At 37.0% G+C, this 19,408-nt stretch overlaps 1 protein-coding gene across 1 annotated transcript in view; it reads left to right on the forward strand.

Annotated features, from left to right (window-relative positions):
• The window catches only part of LOC113072593 (MAM domain-containing glycosylphosphatidylinositol anchor protein 1-like), a gene marked incomplete at its 3' end in the record, with an annotated part of 79,243 nt that overhangs the window by 31,535 nt on the left and 28,300 nt on the right, over positions 1–19,408 (forward strand). The window contains exon 3 of the mRNA XM_026245590.1: positions 6,003–6,142. Within this exon, the coding sequence (XP_026101375.1) occupies positions 6,003–6,142 (140 nt within the window). The remainder of the gene's footprint in view (positions 1–6,002; positions 6,143–19,408) is intronic.

The raw sequence follows: 19,408 nt of genomic DNA on the forward strand, positions 1-19,408 counted from the left end.
AAATTAGAGTATAAAATATATACAAATAGAAAAAGGTTATTTTTAAAATGCAATAATATTTCGCAATATTACTGATATTTGTGACCAAATAAATGTAGCTTTAGTGAGGATTAGACACTAATTTCAAAAACATTCAAAAATCTTATTGATCATAATTGTTTGAACAATAAAACAAAGATTATTATTATTTGAGTATGTTTTACAATAAAATACTATTTCAGCCTTTCTACCTCTAAAAATAAAATCATGTGTAATTCAGTGTGTTACCTTTTTGAAGCTATTTGTGAAATTGACTAGCAATCTCAATGTTTCCTTCTCCCCATTTATTTTCTCAGTGTACAAACCAAATTCAGACACATTATTTTGTGAAATATGTTACAAATAATTTACACCCCGAAAAATAAAAATATGTTTAGAAGAATGTTTTAACTATATTAGTCCATATAGTGAAAGTCAAGTGGACCCAGAACATCATTGGCCTCATTGGCTTTCATAAAAAAAAAAAAAAACGACCATAATAAGGGCAAGTAAATGATTACATAATTGTAATTTTAGGTGAACTATCCATTTAACTACTCACGATAAAAATAGTTACTTTGAAAGTTGCATTCAACGGGATCTTGCTGCTACACAAGTTTGAATGGGCATGGTGTTTCTGTGTGAATGCATGCAAAACGAAGACTTAGAATTCCTGACATGTGCAGCTCCAGGCAGCACTCAGCCCTGCTCCTCTCGCTGCCAGAGATGCTTGTCTGATGAGATGCCGTCTGCCCTGGTGCTCGCTCGTTTTTGCCAATAGTTGTGTTTGTCAGAGGGCTGATCCATATTGAGCCACAGTGAAAACTAATAGCTCCTCAAACAACAAGTAAACACTCAATAAAACACCTTGACACAGCTAACACTGTCAGATTAGCCCTCGCCAGCCCCTGCTGGTCAGTCTCTTTCTCTCTCCTCCTCAAGGATCTTATTTATTCACACCAAACATGCTCATAGACATGCCATTCAGCTCCTGCAGGATGAATAATTCCCTCTCTCTCTTTCTCTCTCGGGACAGTGTAAGATGCAGGACAGATGAATAAGTGTATGACTCCAGGACGTGAGTGAACAGTAGATCTGGTGAAGCTCCTCAGCAGGAGCGTTTCGACTGTGATTTATGTGTGGCGTGTGTGCATGAAGAATAGTGAGGCAGAAGAGGAGATGCTCTAGAAAACTTTCACCAACAGTTGAAGCCGGGCAGAAGGGGTGCAGAGATGTTCCCAGAGGACCGTCGGTGCAGGTGGAGCAAACAGCAGCTCAGGTCATCAGTAACACCTGCAGTTTTTACACCTGCCCTAATTTGCTTGGTGTAATCCCCTCCGGGCGCTGTGTTTGTCATCCTGTTGTTTGGGTCTTTTATAAGAACAGGTTAAAAATGACACTACAATGACACATTATTAATATTTTACTCCCTTATTTACTGAAAAATGAAAGTTTTTAGGCAATATAGAATTTTCATAAGGCTGAAAAAGCTTATAATTAAAATGATTGTTTAAAATGTTTGTGGTAAAAACAAAATATTTCTAAAAAAAAAAAAAAAAAAGATAAATATTGGTTATATTGTCTAATATCAGTATCGCAAGTGGCTCAACATTTTGTAAGCTGCATCTCAGAAGATGTCTGTACATACTTCCCCTTTAGGCCACGTCCAGTTGTATTTCCTAAAACCATGCAATTTTAAATTTCATGTCGGCCATAGTTGTCTATTTTCGCGTTTGTATTCCCACTCCTACTCTTGCTTATATCTCTGGGTTGTGACTCTGTGAGCGTGTGTGCAGATCCGGATGGCTGTGTTCAGTTATTTGTGTGTGTGTGCGTCTCACATTGATTTGTTTTTATATTCCATCTCTCTATGCCTCTCTCCATTAGTTTTGTTCCACCCCACCCCACCCCCCCTCCGGCGTGTTCCCCTCTGCTGGCTAGAAACTAGTTTGATAACTCACAGAGAGAACCTTGTTTGCTTCAGATTTAGATGGATAGTTGTATGGGTGAATGGATGGATGGACAGGGCTAGTAGGAGAAAAGGCAGAAAGAAGGTGAAGTTTGCATGCACTCAGGTTAGCACGTTTACCTCCCATCCGGCTCGCCAAAAACAGTTTGGACACAGTCGCTGAGAGTAAAGATTTGTATAAATGTGCATGTATCTATCGTTCTATCATTCTCTTTTTATATAATTCTATCTATGGTTCTATCATTCTATCTGTCTGTCTGTCTGTCTGTTGTTTTGTCATTCTATCTACCATTGTCATTCTATGTATCTGTCATTCTATCAATTGTTTTATCTGTAGTAAATACAGTTGATAGTGTTGTTGGTCGGACTAGAACTTATCCAGACTAGACTGACTTTGCTCCAGTTCGCCGTTATATTTACTTCCTCAGTATCTGACCTAGCGCGATCCTGTTGTTGAGCGACCACCGCTGAATACTGATTCTGGGAAGATTGTCTTTTTTCCTTGATGCGCTGGCTCAGTGTGACAGTGATGGATGTTGACCCGGCTGGAGAGTTAAAGAGAGCTCATCCCTGACATTAGGAGGAGGAGAGTGGCCAATATTCTGGAGCTGAGACACTTCCACACGCACACCTGCTGAGAGGGCAAGTGCTTTGTGAGGTCCAGTCATCCACACATTATGTGCTGCACCGGCAGCTGTTAACACAAGGACCTCACGCACACAATCACACCTCACACTTAAACGATCAATAATAATCACATCATGGAGAAATTCATTGGCTCTGTCTTTGAGTAGACCACTCTATTGACCACGCTGTTATTTTCTCTTACACTCATCCATACAGACACGCACAGCCTCTCTCTATTTTGAAACAGGGTGAGGACGGGATGATATATTTATACTGACTGATGAATTACCATGACATTTTCAAGCACAATTATCACCAAGTTCTAAGGAAGCATCACAATACCCAAAATTTGTTTCTGTAGTTATTATTTTAGTATTATTTAAAAATAATATTTATATACAAATATATAAATAATAATTGTACTATTATTTTGAATTAGCTTTTCATTTAATTTTATTATTTTTTGTTTTTGTTTTAGTAATTACATATGCTTCTACCATTTTTATTTTGTAAAGTTTTCTGTTTAGCTTTATTTTTGTTTCAGTTTTTGAAATTGTAGTAATTTAAATTAAACTTATTTCAGATGGTACATTTTTACGTAAGTTTGTTTTTAATCAAATGTTTATATTTTGTTTTAGTTAACAACAAAGGTTCATCATCTGACTGTTCATCAGACTGATTCACTAATGAAGCATTAAGTCCAATTTTAAACTCATTTTAATGATTTATTCATGCAGTTGTCTATTTTGTGAAGGTTATTTAGTCTAAGATGATTTATTTATGTAAAGGAAAAATTTTAAATGATGAAGTTTTCCAACATAATAATTTCCAAGTTCTAAGGCAGCATCACAAATTTATTATTTTCTAGTTTTCTAATACTTATATTATTCTAGTATAAGTTACATATTTAGAACTAGCTTTTATTTTAATATATAAATTATATTTTTGTGATATCATTTTATATCAGTTTAGTAGTATTAGTACTTAAACTTATTTCAGTTTAAGTTTTTAAATAATAATTCATAATAACACACTGGTTCATCATCCAGAACTATTTTTGAACTGGTTTGAATGATACTTTAAAAAAATAATTTGCTCACAAATAGTTTGTCACTGTGGGCTGTGAACAAGTTTACAATTCTACAAAAAAAAAAAAAAAATAATAATAATAATAAATTAAATTTAATGTATTGTAGCAGAGCATAAAGATGAACATTCTTTACATAAATTTCCATGACTTTTCTAGGCCTAAAAACCATTTTCCCCCCTAAGTATTCTTATGTTGTCTATGAACCCACATTAAGAGTTATCTTTGTAAAATGTCATGCACAGAATAGCTGAGCTAAGTTTTGTTTTTTAAGTGTGAAGATCCCAGCGCCTTTTTTTGTACCGCTAATGAGCATCATTCATTCCCGCATGTTGACCTCTGATGCCCGCTCAGCCCTGACCACACCATTACACTCACAAATAAAAGGTTTGGCAGTTTCCACACATTTCTAAACACGTCCTGCATTGCCTCGCAGCTCTTCCTGTCCCAGACTCCCTTTCAAATGCTAATAAGAGACTCAGACTCATCGTTTACAGTGTGTAGGCTGCCGCGGTACATGCCTTCCTCTTCATAATCAAAGAGCTCACCGTGCAGTGACCACCGGGCTTGGCTGCCCGCAGTGCTGGCTTATATTCCCGAGGGTCTTGAGTTTGAATTCTGCTCAGAGCTTGAAATGAAGCCCTTTCCAAACTCTGTTAGGAAAGATGCTGGAGGTTCTTGAGTGGAGATCTGACTCCTGAAACACGAGAATGGACGATGTCATCTGAAATTTCCGTTTTCATATTGTTCTGTTCATTTTGGCATGTTCAGGCCATGCATGCTTTTCTTTAAACGTAAATATAAGAAGTTCATATCTCATAGCAAATTTAACCCCCCCCCCCACACCAAAATTTGTACTGATGTCAGAATCACTACAGCTATGTATATTCTTGCATTCTTAATAATACTTAGTACATCAAACTTAGTACTTTTTACTTGTATTGCATTTATAATTAATTTTATAGTGGGTTTCAATAAAAAAAAAAGTGCCAGTGTAATTCATTCATTCATTTATTAAATGTCATTGTTTTTTATAATATACATAGGGCCCTATCTTGCACCCAGCGCAATTGACTTTGTACACCAACGCATGTGTCATTCCTATTTTGCACCTGCGCAAAGCGTGCTTTTCCCTCCACAGAAGCACGTCGCTAAACTAGTGAATGAACTTGCGCTCCCTGGGCGGTTCAGCGCAAAAAAGGAGGCGTGTTCCGGCGCAAACAATCCCTGGTGCTATTTTGCTGTTCCATTAAACAATTGCGCCACTGACCAGAAAAAACCTAGTCTAAAGTCAGTGGCGCGTTGCGCGTTGTTCATTCTGCTATTTTAAGGGCGCATGCTTGACCATAATGTATAGCATGCACAACGCACATACACTTTGCTCGTGTAATCTACACAGATGCAACAGTTATTTTTGCAAATCATAAATTGTTCCACTAAAAAAATATTAACACATGAGATGACGGAAATCATTGTGGTGTGCCACGAAGATGTGAACAAAATAGGCATAAATCTAGCTTACAAATTATTCAGGCTAATTATTCTCCCATCCCCATACAACACACCTTCTCTGTCTTTCACTGCTCTTACAAGAACATCAGTCTCCTCGGCTGTGAACCGCTCCTGGCGTGCGCCTGGTAAATACGCCATAATAATAGCAATCCATAATGGAGCTTGTGCACCTGCTTTTAAAGGGAATGTTGGATGACGCTCTGATTGGTTTATTTCACGTTACGCCCAAACCACACCTATGAATAATGAAGCTGCTTCAGACCAACCCACTTTAGATTTGCGCCGGGCGCAAGAGCCATTTATCCCGCCGGGAAAATAGCAACAGCGCCGAGACCCGCCCACAAAGTTACTTGCGTTTCGCGCTTTGACACTTGCGTTTCAGATCGTTAAAATAGGGCCCATAGTGTACATAATATACAGTTATAATCAGGGCCATATAATTTATAAACAGTACATTGTGTAAAAAAATACAACTTTTATATTTGTTAGAAATGGTTCATTAAACCGTATTTATATCGATCATTTACTAAATTTAAGAAAAATCTTGATATTGTGTTATATAATGAAGTGATATCCAGACATTCTTAATTCTGGCAAAAGGTTTTCAAATACAAATACTTTTTAGGGTCAGTGTATGTATGAGAGTACAAATCTATCATCCACTGACTGGAAAAATTAAATTGTAGAATCGTTAGTTTTAGTTAGTTGGTCTCCTGTACAGCATTTATAACACCACTGCTAAAGAATGAAGTGAAAATATAATAATCATATCTTCTCTCTGTGCTTCAGCTCCTGCGAACGCTCAGATTGTGCATTCTGGGCAGACATGTGTGGTGAAGGAGGACAACATCAGTGAAAGGATCTACACCATCAGAGAGGGGGACACGTTAGTTCTGCAGTGTCTGGTCAAAGGACACCCGCGGCCTCAGGTGAACACAAACATACATTCACTAGTGGACGAAAGTCCAAATGAAACAAATAGAACATCTCTCTCTAAAACTGTACCTGTCAGAAAAATGTTGTTGAGTTGTGGAGATTCTAGATTAAACTCTTATGGTAAATCTTTTACAGAGGTAAAAGTTAGAAACAAGCAACATACTATGTTTGCTTCAGCAGTCAGTTAATTTCAATTATTTATTAATTAATAAATACACTTTACAATTACATTTAAAAAATATTATATATTTTCATAATGTATTCATTCTTTTTTAAAAATCAAATTACATTTTATAAATTATTATAAAAATAAAATTCACATACACATATACAAATTAGTTATAAAATTAAATTATAATAGTATACAAAATTAAATTATATATATATATATATATATATATATATATATATATATATATATATACGCAATCAAATTAATCAGAGCAACCCGCCAAAAAATAAAAGCTTGCTGATTATAATTTCGAAAATAACGAAAATTCATATATATATATATATATATATATATATATATATACACACACACACACACACACACACACACACACACACACACACACAAAATTTTAACTTGAAAAGTGAAAAAAGAAAATGTAAATATTAGCATTATATTTTTAAGCATACAATATTTTTCTAAAAAAATACTATTTGAATTTTATTTTAAAATATACACTTTATTATTTTATTATTTTATTTTTAAAAAATCTATATACAGTACTATACTTACTATTAATATTCTATAGTTATATTTGATGGGACACACTATGTGCTGTATGAGCATCAACCCAAATCTCAAGGTGCTCTCAAGAAAGCCAGACCTCTGTATATAGTGTATTCTTTTTATCAATATACACATCATTTAAATTGTAAAATATAAATTAAAATAAATATGAATAAATGTTTTGCATACACAACAACTCACAACATGTTAACTTGTTGCCAGGTTTTTGAGAGGTCAACGCTGACACACACTGCCCTCAGGAGCCACTGTACCTCTGCATGAACCATGCAGTTTGTGTGCGTATGCGTGTCACGTATCTGATAACAGATGACTGTAGACACTGAAGGAGAGAGGGTCTGTCAGTGGACTTTAGGTTTTTTTTTTAGGCTTGTGTTGGCATGTGAGTGTGTGTTATATAAGGTAAGGGTGAGCTGATAACAGTAGGAGGTGTGAAGAGCGTGGCTCCCACAGGCGCTCTGTCCACTGCCATCAGATCACTTATTAAAGACCCTCATACACACACACGCGTCCTCCCAACGACCTGTCTACATGTATTAGTTCTCCAGGTTGCATCAGCAGAACACCGATCTGATCTAAATTCCATCAGTTTTCACTCCCGCGGTCCTGAGGAAGAGTGCACTGAATAAAGAAGTTGCTATTCCATAACATGATCCACGATTTCCATTAAAAATGTCAGGGCATTGCGATGACAACAGGCTGAATATAGGAGCGTAATATAGAGTGTGAATATAGTCACAGTGTATGAATATAAACTAATGAGGATATTACTGGATGTACTGTCGGATGTTATTGCCTGCAGTGCCGGGCCTCTACGGGTCACTAGATAGTGTGCTTTTGTGTGTCTACATATTTGTGCCTGGACTCTAGGGTTTATGCATTGAATGTGTATTGGTGTATTCTGCCCTTCCCTGACGTGTAATTGCTTATATTGGAGTCGATATGTGTTTGCGAACTGAGTATACTGTACAGAATGTATAAAAGTACTGTTTGTAGGAGGACAGACGATAGATTGTCACAAAAAATCTATGCCTATTACTGATTTTAACTTATTTTAAACATAGGAAATGAATAAAAAGAAGTATAATGCTATAAAAAAAATATTTTAAAGTGAAAGTGACATACAGCCAAGTATGGTGACCCCCAACCATATGGTGACAATCTAGAAAACTAAAAAGAAGAAACACTTGATTTATTTTTAGTTCTATTTACCTTAGAGAAGTACTAAAAGTTTGGGGTCTGTAAGATTGTTTTTGAAAGAAATTAATACTTTTATTCAGCGAGGATGCATTAAAATGATCAAAAGTGACAGTAAAGACATTTATAATGTTACCAAAGATTTTTAATAAATGCTGTTCTTTTGGTTTCCACCAAAAATATTAATATTATCAAAATTTATAAAATAAGAAATTTATCTGGAGCAGCAAATCAGCCTGATTTCTGAAGGATCACGTGATACTGAAGACTGGAGTAATGCAATAAATTACATTTAAAAATATATTAAAATAGACAGTTCTATTAAATTGTAATAATATTTCACAATATTACTGTTTTTTTTTTCTTCTGTCAAAAACATAAAATCTCAGTAGTTTTTGTTATTACACCAATGTTAGAATGTTTCAGCACACTGAATTTATTATATTTAATAACTTAAAATGTGTAAATGTTAAAATATGCTCGTAACAGTCAAATAGTAATCAAATCGCATAGTAATATTCAGTCTGATGTTTATATGTAGTGCAGATATTTTCTTTGATATTTTCACATGGTGATTTTAGAAATCTTTTATTTGTCCAGTGCTAAATCTTATATGTCCATTGGATCTGTGGAAGGTTGACTTGTAAGTGATGACAGTGATGCTGGGACAGAGATCTGGACTGATGCATGGGGACATTGGGTTCTGGTGCGTGTGATGCATCCCAAAGGGAGTGTTGAGTTGCTCTCTGCATTGGTGTTCTGCAGCGGTTTCCAAAAACATGATATGCTTTCCCCCCTCCATCCCCTGCCTTTTTCTACCACATCATCCTTTTTTTTCTCTGTGTGATTAACAGAGAGGCAGTAAAGGTCAGCCGTCTTCAAAATGGTGCTGTGTTTGGCTGTCAGAGCACATCTGCATGTCCATTGCTCTTTGAACCCATTTGTTGTTGATATCTTGTTCAGCATGACACAACTTCTATATTGTAAAGATGGAGATTGATAGGCATATGTAGATGTGTATAAATATTTTCCTTTAGTTAGCTGTACTTTTGGGGACATTTATACTACTATCAGATAGGATATGCACGTTCTCTCGACAGTTGACTATATACACTACCATTCAAAGGTTTGGATCAGTAATATATATATTTTTAATAAATATTTTGGCAGAAATATGGGAAAAGCCTTGCTAATGCAACAGGTTAGCTGTCAATTGACTCTAAATGTATAAAAATAAATGGACTGTTAAAACAACTTACTATTCTGGTATGATTCTAATGACAGAGAAATTAAAATAATAATCATATTAATAATAATTAAAATCGTTGGCATACAGAACACTCTGAGGAGCAAAAGGCTTCAAAAGTCTTCATTTGCTCCCCATTATCTCATTGCTGTCTAGAAACAATTAAGATTTCATTTGTGATTTTTCTCTCGTATATGTTATATATCACCAGGCCTGATTTATCATACTATTTCTGACAAGGATGGCTTAGTACACTTGCAACATAAGAGAAGTTAAGTGAGTGAGTCTGTTGTGTATAGGGTGAGTGAGCAGTGATTGTGTTTAAGGTCATTAGGAAGGTCTAGTGGTGTTGGAGATATAGCTGTTTCACAGGACTCGCGGTTCACATCCTATAACATTTCTGTCACATGGACATCGGCGGCTAAATGTACAGTCTTTAGTTACACAATAACAGCCTAAATGGCTTTTCTGAAAGAGATCCCGCTCCGCACATTATTTATTCATACTGCTGGTCACTGCAACCTTGGGCCCCGATCAGAGAGAGAGAGAGAGAGAGAGAGAGAGAGAGAGAGAAAAACAAAGAAAAAAAAGGGGGATTGGTGTGAAGTTTGAGATGGGGGAGTAGAAGAAGGGGTTGTCTGGGTTTAGTTTCTGTTCTTGAGAGTTCAGAAGGATCAATACACTTCTGAAAACAGAAAGATCAGATGGCAAAAAAATCACTCCACACCACATACGGATCAAGACACAAGGTCATACAGACAACAGAGAGACAGAGAGCAGAAAACACAGGCCAAATCTATCTATCTATCTATCTATCTATCTATCTATCTATCTATCTATCTATCTATCTATCTATCTATCTATCTATCTATCTATCTATCTATCTATCTATCTATCTATCTATCTATCTATCTATCTATCTATCTATCTATCTATCTATCTGTCTGTCTGTCTGTCCCTCTGTCTGTCTGTCTGTCTGTCTGTCTGTCTATTCTGTCTGTCTGTCTGTCTGTCTGTCTGTCTGTCTGTCTGTCTGTCTGTCTGTCTGTCCGTCCGTCCGTCCATCCATCCATCCATCCATGGACAGATCTATCTATCTATCTATCTATCTATCTATCTATCTATCTGTCTGTCTGTCTGTCTGTCTGTCTGTCTGTCTGTCTGTCTGTCTGTCTGTCTGTCCGTCCGTCCGTCCGTCCGTCCGTCCGTCCGTCCATCCATCCATCCATGGACAGATCTATCTATCTATCTATCTATATATCTATCTATCTATCTATCTATCTATCTATCTATCTGTCTGTCTGTCTGTCTGTCTGTCTGTCTGTCTGTCTGTCTGTCTGTCTGTCTGTCTGTCTGTCTGTCTGTCTGTCTGTCCGTCCGTCCGTCCGTCCGTCCGTCCGTCCGTCCGTCCGTCCATCCATCCATCCATCCATGGACAGATCTATCTATCTATCTATCTATCTATCTATCTATCTATCTATCTATCTATCTATCTATCTGTCTGTCTGTCTGTCTGTCTGTCTGTCTGTCTGTCTGTCTGTCTGTCTGTCTGTCTGTCTGTCCGTCCGTCCGTCCGTCCGTCCGTCCGTCCGTCCGTCCGTCCGTCCGTCCGTCCGTCCGTCCGTCCGTCCGTCCGTCCGTCCGTCCGTCCGTCCGTCCGTCCGTCCGTCCGTCCGTCCGTCCGTCCGTCCGTCCGTCCGTCCGTCCGTCCGTCCGTCCGTCCGTCCGTCCGTCCGTCCGTCCGTCCGTCCGTCCGTCCGTCCGTCCGTCCGTCCGTCCGTCCGTCCGTCCGTCCGTCCGTCCGTCCGTCCGTCCGTCCGTCCGTCCGTCCGTCCGTCCGTCCGTCCGTCCGTCCGTCCGTCCGTCCGTCCGTCCGTCCGTCCGTCCGTCCGTCCGTCCGTCCGTCCGTCCGTGGACAGATCTATCTATTTATCTATATATCTATCTATCTGTCTGTCTGTTCTTACAAGTTCTATCCATCCATCCATCCACGGACGATTCTGTCTGTCCGTCCGTCCTGTCATTTCTCAATTCTTTGAATTTTCCTTACGTTCAAATTAGAATTTTGCTTCTGCATCTTACTACATTTTACTACTGCAGTTCAAAATCTTGAATTTATGATTTTTCTATATACATCCGGATGAAGGTTGTGATGGTGAGGCACATATAGAGCAGAAGGAATATTAAAGCAGTGTGCTGGTTCTGGGAGTTCTGTAAAGCACACAGTGTTTGGAGTATTCTAGAAAGCACAGTTCTCATTGGCACCTCAGTGTGCACGGCATCTAAATGCATTACAGCAGATGGCTTTGCACAGAAACACTGTTAAACATCCTCTGATTGGCCACGAGAGAGAACGAGTTAAAGGAGGAGGGTTAGACACCAACGTTTTAACTTGTACCAGATGTCTCGTTGTACCATTGGTAATAGCAGGAGGGAGAGACTCGGGCATTAGAAATGTTTTATGTTTGAAGAGCTGATGGTACTGGGTGGGTAAACACGGTTTTAAAGAGGTCACATTACGGAAAACATGTTTTTTTGAATTTAAACACTTTGATTAACTATGTAGACATTAGCAGTTCAGACTAGGCTTCAAACACATTTAATTTGGAAGCAGGTGTGTTAGTGGTTCACAGGTTAGTCAATTAAAATCCATTTACATAATTACGTCTTAAAGGTACAGTAAAAGTTGAATGTGTTATTTCAGAAATAGGAAGTAAAATGCTGATTTAAAAAAACGACAACACAATGTTTAATTTCAAGAAACTTTGATTAACGTTATTAGTTGACTTAAGACTAAAAATATAATGCTACAACATAATGTAATCTTGCAGTTGGTTTAATCTGAGATCAGTGATTTCACCACAAAGCATTATGGGTTGTGTTTTTTATCTAAACTTAGCTGAGCCATTAAAATATCACTTTTCTTAGGGTTCTTCCTTGTTGCTTTAGGAATGGAATAAAAATATTTAAATGAGAAACTGAAATCAAATTGTACAGTAAAAGTGTTAATCCATGTGAAATAAACAAGGATATACTGTATGTTCTTGGAAGTATTTGATGAGAAATATATTTTATAATGAGATCTTTGACTTTTGTTCGCTGATTTTGGTATTGACAAATCAAAGTACAGATTGAGACATTATTGAGATCTTTTCTGAAACTCTTAAGGAAACACATGTGAGATAACTAGGGTCTTTTCTCTCATGAGAAACATCTGAGAGGAGAAATATTCTGTAGTAAGACCAAAGTCTATACACTCTTAAAAATTAAGGTTCCAAAAAGGGGTTTTCACACCAATTCCATCGAAGAACCATTTGAGTTCCTAACAAATTATTTTATTTACACTCTTAAAAATAAAGTTAAAATGGTTTACATGGATGCTAGAAAAGCCATCACTGCCAATCAAAAAGATTTATTTTTAAGAATGTGTTTGATCATAGAGATTTTAAAGACATCTCAATTGTGATTTTTCCCAATAGAAAACTAAACCATGAGACATGTCACTTACTTTAATCTTTCTCCATCTCTTATGTCTCCATTTCAGCATTCTCTTGATCATACGGTTCATGTTACATTCTGTCAGCGCTCCGCCGAATGCCTCGGTCAGTACTGACATTATCGTAATCGTGTTCTTGTTGCTCATCTGCTAAAGCGTGTCACTTGTGATGCCAAGGTTGTGTTTTCAAATCCCAGGGAACACACATATTGATAAATGAAAGCCTGTTTGTGAGAAAGTCAAATGAATCAGTGCTATAAAAGCAGTAATCACCCTCATCATTGCGATTCAGTTTCCTGTTCCAGACATTGCTCTTTCAGACTGATCGATCTCAGATCGCTGTTGATTGCCATCCAACTGGATCTCTCCTTGATCATGTGGTGTGTTTAACTCAGCGTCAGTGATTATAGAACATCACAGATGGATTAGACTTGTCACTGATGAACTTTGAGGGAAATTCTGTAAGTCAGGCCTTGCCAGACTTTTGACTATGGCCTTAAATACTGAACCTCAGTTTACAGTATGTGGCCAAGAACCGCCAACTTAGACAGGAAGAGACCATCAGAACTTTAAATCTGCGTATGTTCAGATGAAAGTGCTGTGTGACACAGAATGTTACAACATTTTAGGAAATAAAGAAATTCAATTGTTGAATTAGCTATTTAGTGTGCTCTTACTTGCTGTTTTCAAGGGCATGAATGAGAATTATTGAAATTAAATTGCTGTGCAGAATTACTGAAAATTGATTTAAATGAATGACAAGAGTATTTCCAGTACTTCTATGAGAAGAGCAGGAAAATCTGCATGTGCAGTAAGTACAAGTGTAGTTTTTAATCGTATTCAGTTTCAGTTTAATTTTAGGTTAGGTCTTTGCATGTAAAGTTTAGGTTTTGTTGTAATTTTGTATGTGGTTTTAAAATTTCCATCCATATATATATATATATATATATATATATATATATATATATATATATATATATATATACATATATATATATATATATATATATAATAATTATTATGGTTTTAGTCATTTTAGTACATAAACTGATTTTGGTTAGTTGCCTAACAGAACATTTCTCTCTCTTTTTTAAAGTGTTTCATAAGAATTTTCTTGATGATGGCTTAAACACAATATAAATAAAAATTGGGGGTTTAAAATGTGTTGCACCAAGTTTGATGCCATTGAAGGTTTTCACGTGTGAGCAAGACTGCAGAGGAGAGTATCATAACAGAATAAGCTCTCGCATGGTTTCAGAAGACTTGGAATATAGCGCAGGAATCGCACGGGCTACTTTTATGATGCTTTTAACCTCCCTTTCCATTTCCAAGATATTCCAACTTATTTTTGGTTTAGCAGAAGACCAAAAATAATCTGAAATTCAAAGGACATTGTATATGATAACAACATTTTCATTTTGGGGTGACCAGCTTCTCTTCATAAAATGTGCATGTGAACATGGCGGTTGTTTTCTGTTGGCTTGTTTGGAGGACAGGAGTGTGATCTTGAAGGAGTGCAGCATCAGGCCACAGAAGGACTAACGCTGTACATCCCACATGCCGCAGATGTATTTCTGCCCTCATTGTGTCCGTGAGCAGAAAAAGCCACCTCACACTTTATGCTCTCATTTATTACGCTCGGCGTGGGAAGTTTAATAGAGCTGCTGTTTGTGTAACATATGGAGAGGTTTAAATACTCTGCAGCGCCGTGTGTTATTTGATTAGGATTGATTTCAGTGAACAGAGGTGCAGAACGGGAGATGAGCTGGCAAAATCTGACACTGCTTTGGTCTTCTTTCGCTCCTGCTGTTTTATATTTCTCCCCAGGCTTGCTTTTACCACTCAAACGGATTTAGTTTTTTAAATATTAGCACGGGACATCTGTGTATTCATGTACGAATTTCTGTTTATTTGGCAGCAATGACCCATAATTATCCTAAGTATTGCATGGCTACTTACCGAATAAATGGCGTGCACCTTGTAAATGTTACATTATTTACTTTGCTGGTTTTGCTACACTTTAGCAATACAAATGAACAGTTTCTGTCATGCCTATAAAGCACAAAATTTAATTTAGAGAGCTAAAGTGAATGAGAGAGGGAGACAAGATTTTAGAGTAACACACAGTGTAAAGCTAAGCTGCAAACGTTGAGCTTTTGTGTGTAGTGATCACTCTTCTCCGATTTATCATGCTCAAATATAAAAAGCTTGGCAATGAGCATTAAATGCGCTTACAGTAGCAATAACCCAGTGCTAGCGCTGAAGAGGACCACAGCCGCCCAGATTTAAGCAGGCTTGACAGGCGTCAAGTAATAAACGTCTCTTTGTGGATGCTTGACTTGGATTGGTGTCACTCGCAGAGAACTTAATTTATAGAGGCAGTTATAGGATGGGGGAAGAGAAAACCTGAAGCGGAGCGAGAGAGAGAGGGTTTGGAGAAATGGGAGTGGGATGGTAAAAGCTCTCTACGGACACGAGAAAAGGAAGGTAAATGCACTTTATGATTTCAGTTCAGCATGAAAGAATTGAAAAAATGACCTCAATCTTTAAAAGATAAAGATTCTTTATTGGCATTTACTGTATGGTTAGATGAAAAACCAAAAGTTCTTAATAGCAGATAAATGTTCTTTTAGATGATTTAAATTCCTCTAGTTTTTTTTTTTTTTATTTAATTAAAGGGTTCTTTAGGGAACCCAAAATAGAGTTTTTATTATTTGTATTTGAATTTTTTGGTGGGTAATAAGAAATTGAATCCTTATATCTCTATATTATGTTTTCTCCTCATTTATTTGAACCCTTATCAAATTTCATAACTAAAGCTAAAAAAACGAAAATTCCATGTTTTGCTGCTTGTTGCAGCTTTATTATGGACCTTTTATTATGGTTTTCTGTGGCTGCTGTTAAATATCAACTATAATGAAATATTTGTTTTTAAATGTTGATTGCAGATATTTTGTTCATACAAAACACATCTTACTCTGAATGACCATCAGTGTAGAAAGATGAGTTACTGATTCAGCCAGATCATTTAGTCATTATGACTATGACTGTCCCTTGGTCAATGTTTTAGTATTATCGTTATATATCGTAGCATATTATTCTATATTCTGTAAATATTTTAAATTCGATTTTAATTTTTAGTTTTTGAGAATTTTCTTTTTTGTTTTAATTATTATTATTAAAGGATGTCTGTATAGGTTTTTATATATTTTTTTTTATAATTTAGCTTTAGTTGCTTTAGCACTTCAAGATAAGCTTTAAGAAAGTGAGAAATGTTGCATTGGAAACTAGCTGAAATTTATTTTAGTTAACTTTAATTGTGTTGAAATAGAAGTAATCCATTTTTATTGATTGTTTGATTGTGGTTTTACTTTTAGTTTTAGTTAATGATGATAACCCTGCCCTTGGTCTGGGCAAACAGAACCAAACTCATTTCTATCAAAATGGAAAGATGGGATTCAGAAAGCATATCAGAATATTGTAGAGTATATTGTGAGGCTGATTTTGCAGTTGAGACAGATGAAGATGCTAGCGTACAGCTAACAGAATCGTGGGATTTCTTTCCCAAGAGTTGACAGAAAAGGCGATGTGAAGAAAGAGAGACAGACGGACAGACAGCCAAGGTTTGCGCAGTCTATCGGGATTTCTGGAGCAGTAAAACATACTGATGTGTGGCAGCTGTTGATGTTGAGAAGGGCAGCGTTGTCTCTTTCACTGGTTCATCTTGACCAATTTCTTCATCCCCTGTTGTGCATTGCAGTGTCTGTTACCATCAGCCAACCTCTCCTTTCTGTCTCTGACGCTCTCCGTATCACTGAGACTTTGAAAGTTTCTGTGCCTCTGTGACTTTGCGTTGCTGTAAGTGAGCCGTCTGAGGCTGCTGTAATGATAGCCTATCCAGAGCCATCTGTCTTACATCTGCCAGCGCCTGCCCTTTGAGAGCCACGATGAATCAACACAATGATGGCAGAGTTTTGGGCTGCTGAGAAAACAAACAGGACATTTTTTTTTGAAAATTCACAACCAATGGTGGATCCTTTCTGGGATGACATGGATCAGAGGTTCAGCTTACTACTGCACTTGAATTGAAAGGGTGTTTTTAATGATCATTTTGCATTTTTTAGTTCATGGACCCTACATATGAGCAGTTTGGAGAATGGATAGATAGATGGACAGGGGTTTAAACTTTAATGACACACCACAAGTTGTAAGAGCAGTTCTGAGTTGTAGCTTGTGGAGACTACTATGCTAAAATCTACACAAAAAAAGAGGCTCAACTTTTTAATGATTTTGCCCCATCAAACAGCTTTTGACCAGCTTTTCTGTCCTTTGCCACCGAGAGGATAGGTTACTCCCAGCAGGAGCTCTCTCTCCTTTCCTCTGTGTTAATTTCTCACACCCCACACCTGATAAATGAACAGCAGCTGTGTCCTAAATCCACAGGCAAACAAACCTGAATAAACACAAAGCTTGCCGTTTACACAGGTCGGTGTAATCCCATAATCCTTTGCACGTACGTCCTAACCTTCCCGCTGCCCCCAGCGCTGCCAACTACAATCGGCTGCTCACCCGTGTGGCACCCTGTTCAGAGGTGACCCCGGGTTATAATGCAAGCAGCTTACTGATGTCCAGAGGTGGAGAAGAGTAGGAGATTACACAGGCTTTAGTTTATGATGTTCACTTGACCTTGCATACTCAGTGCAAAGATTGTTTGAAGGAGTCAGAAGAATGATTGAGATGCATGAGACTCTTGTTGAGTCCCACTGATCTTGATCTTCTTTGTGACCGGTCTTTTTAGACTTCTCTGTACATTTTTTGCACTTTTACCTCTATATGCAGTCATTACATTACAAGAAATGAAATCTTTCTGCATTTACATGGTTATCATTTATAGATGTTTCTGTGATTTTTCCTCATATGTTTATACTTTATAATTTTAACATATGTTTAATCAATATTTTCATATAAAAATGGATTTACTTAATAATTGAGATTTGATAATTGTTTAAGACGTATCTTTTCATAGACTATGAACTTATATGATGATATTTTCTTATTTTGATTTTTATATTCCAAACTTTGATTTTATTTCTTTAACATGGAAAAAGAGTTAAAACATTTGAATGTAAAAAAAGGCATTTATATTTCTTAATCATTACAATTTTATGTTATATAATTAGTTTTTTTAAGACATGGCTCTTTTTATTGATCTAAATATAAAAATACAGTAAAGTCTCAGACCTCATTGAAAATCTGAAACAAAGGTAAAATTTTTATTAAAAATAAATGGAAAGCTTCAGTTTTCTACATAATGTACATTATAGTTTCTATTCTATGCTCCGCCTTTCTGAAACGTGACATATTCATTGTTTTTTACAAATCTTATAGGTCTGAAAAGCGAGGTGTGCTCTGATTAGCCAGCTGTCCATCGCATTGTGATTGGCCGAATACCTCAAGCGTCTGACGAAAATGTTACGCCCCTCAACATATACTGTTATGGTGTCCTGGTCAGAACACTGGCGCGACAAGACAAAAACAATAAAAACCCATTACAATCGAGCCATTTGTTGCATCCAGTGAGGACATAATTACAGATTATAAAGATTTAGTGAAAGTGATGTGACATACAGCCAAGAATGTTGACCCATACTCAGAACTCGTGCTCTTCATTTAACCCATCTGAAGTGTAGTGAAAACACACACACCGTGAACACACACCCAGAGCAGTGGGCAACCATTTATACTGCGGTGCCTGGGGAGCAGTTGGAGGATTGGTGCCTTGCTCAAGGGCACCTCAGTCATGGTATTGTCTGCCCAAGACTCGAACCCACAACCTTAGGGTTAGGAGTCAAACTCTCTAACCATTAGGCCACGACTTCCCCATTTATCCTGTCTTTTTATGCATTGCATTGCATTGTGCTGAGTAAACATAAAACCATGTCTGCATTTGTGATCGGAGAAATGTTGAACAGCAAGCTCTACTCTACACTGCTCAAAACTCGCGTGAATCATCAGTGGCAAATTCTTTAAATATGTAAACGTACTTACAGACTGTGAGTCTGAACAGCCAGCAATGTAGTCTACTCTGCCAGCATCAGGAAACAGTCTTCCTTAAAATGCGCCGCATATATCTGAATATTTAGGGTGAACTGTTCTGGAACAGTGTTGTAAATACAACGTAACCACTGATTACTAGTGGTGTCCTCTTTTGGAAGGCTAAACAAAGTATTTTTGCTTTTACAATAAAACACACAGCTTCACACAACATGGCACCGGCAGTAACAGCAGGAATCAAAGTTATGCCTTCTTTCTTTGCATGAATATTTGGGCAGCGTTATGCAAATATTCATAAATCGTTATGTAGACATGTGGGGGCGTGTTTAAATGAGGCGTTTTAGAAGGGCGTGGACAAGTCTTAACTTTTATAAAGAATATCTCTTTGGATTTTTAGACTTTAGACACTCCAAAGAGAACGGAAAACTTAAAATGGAATAATATGACCCCTTTAATTCAACATCTCATTGATTGATTGATTGAAAAATCTTAATGTAAAACATGCGCTG

Source organism: Carassius auratus, unplaced genomic scaffold (genome assembly GCF_003368295.1).
Source record: "Carassius auratus strain Wakin unplaced genomic scaffold, ASM336829v1 scaf_tig00009580, whole genome shotgun sequence".
Classification (NCBI taxonomy): domain Eukaryota; kingdom Metazoa; phylum Chordata; class Actinopteri; order Cypriniformes; family Cyprinidae; genus Carassius; species Carassius auratus.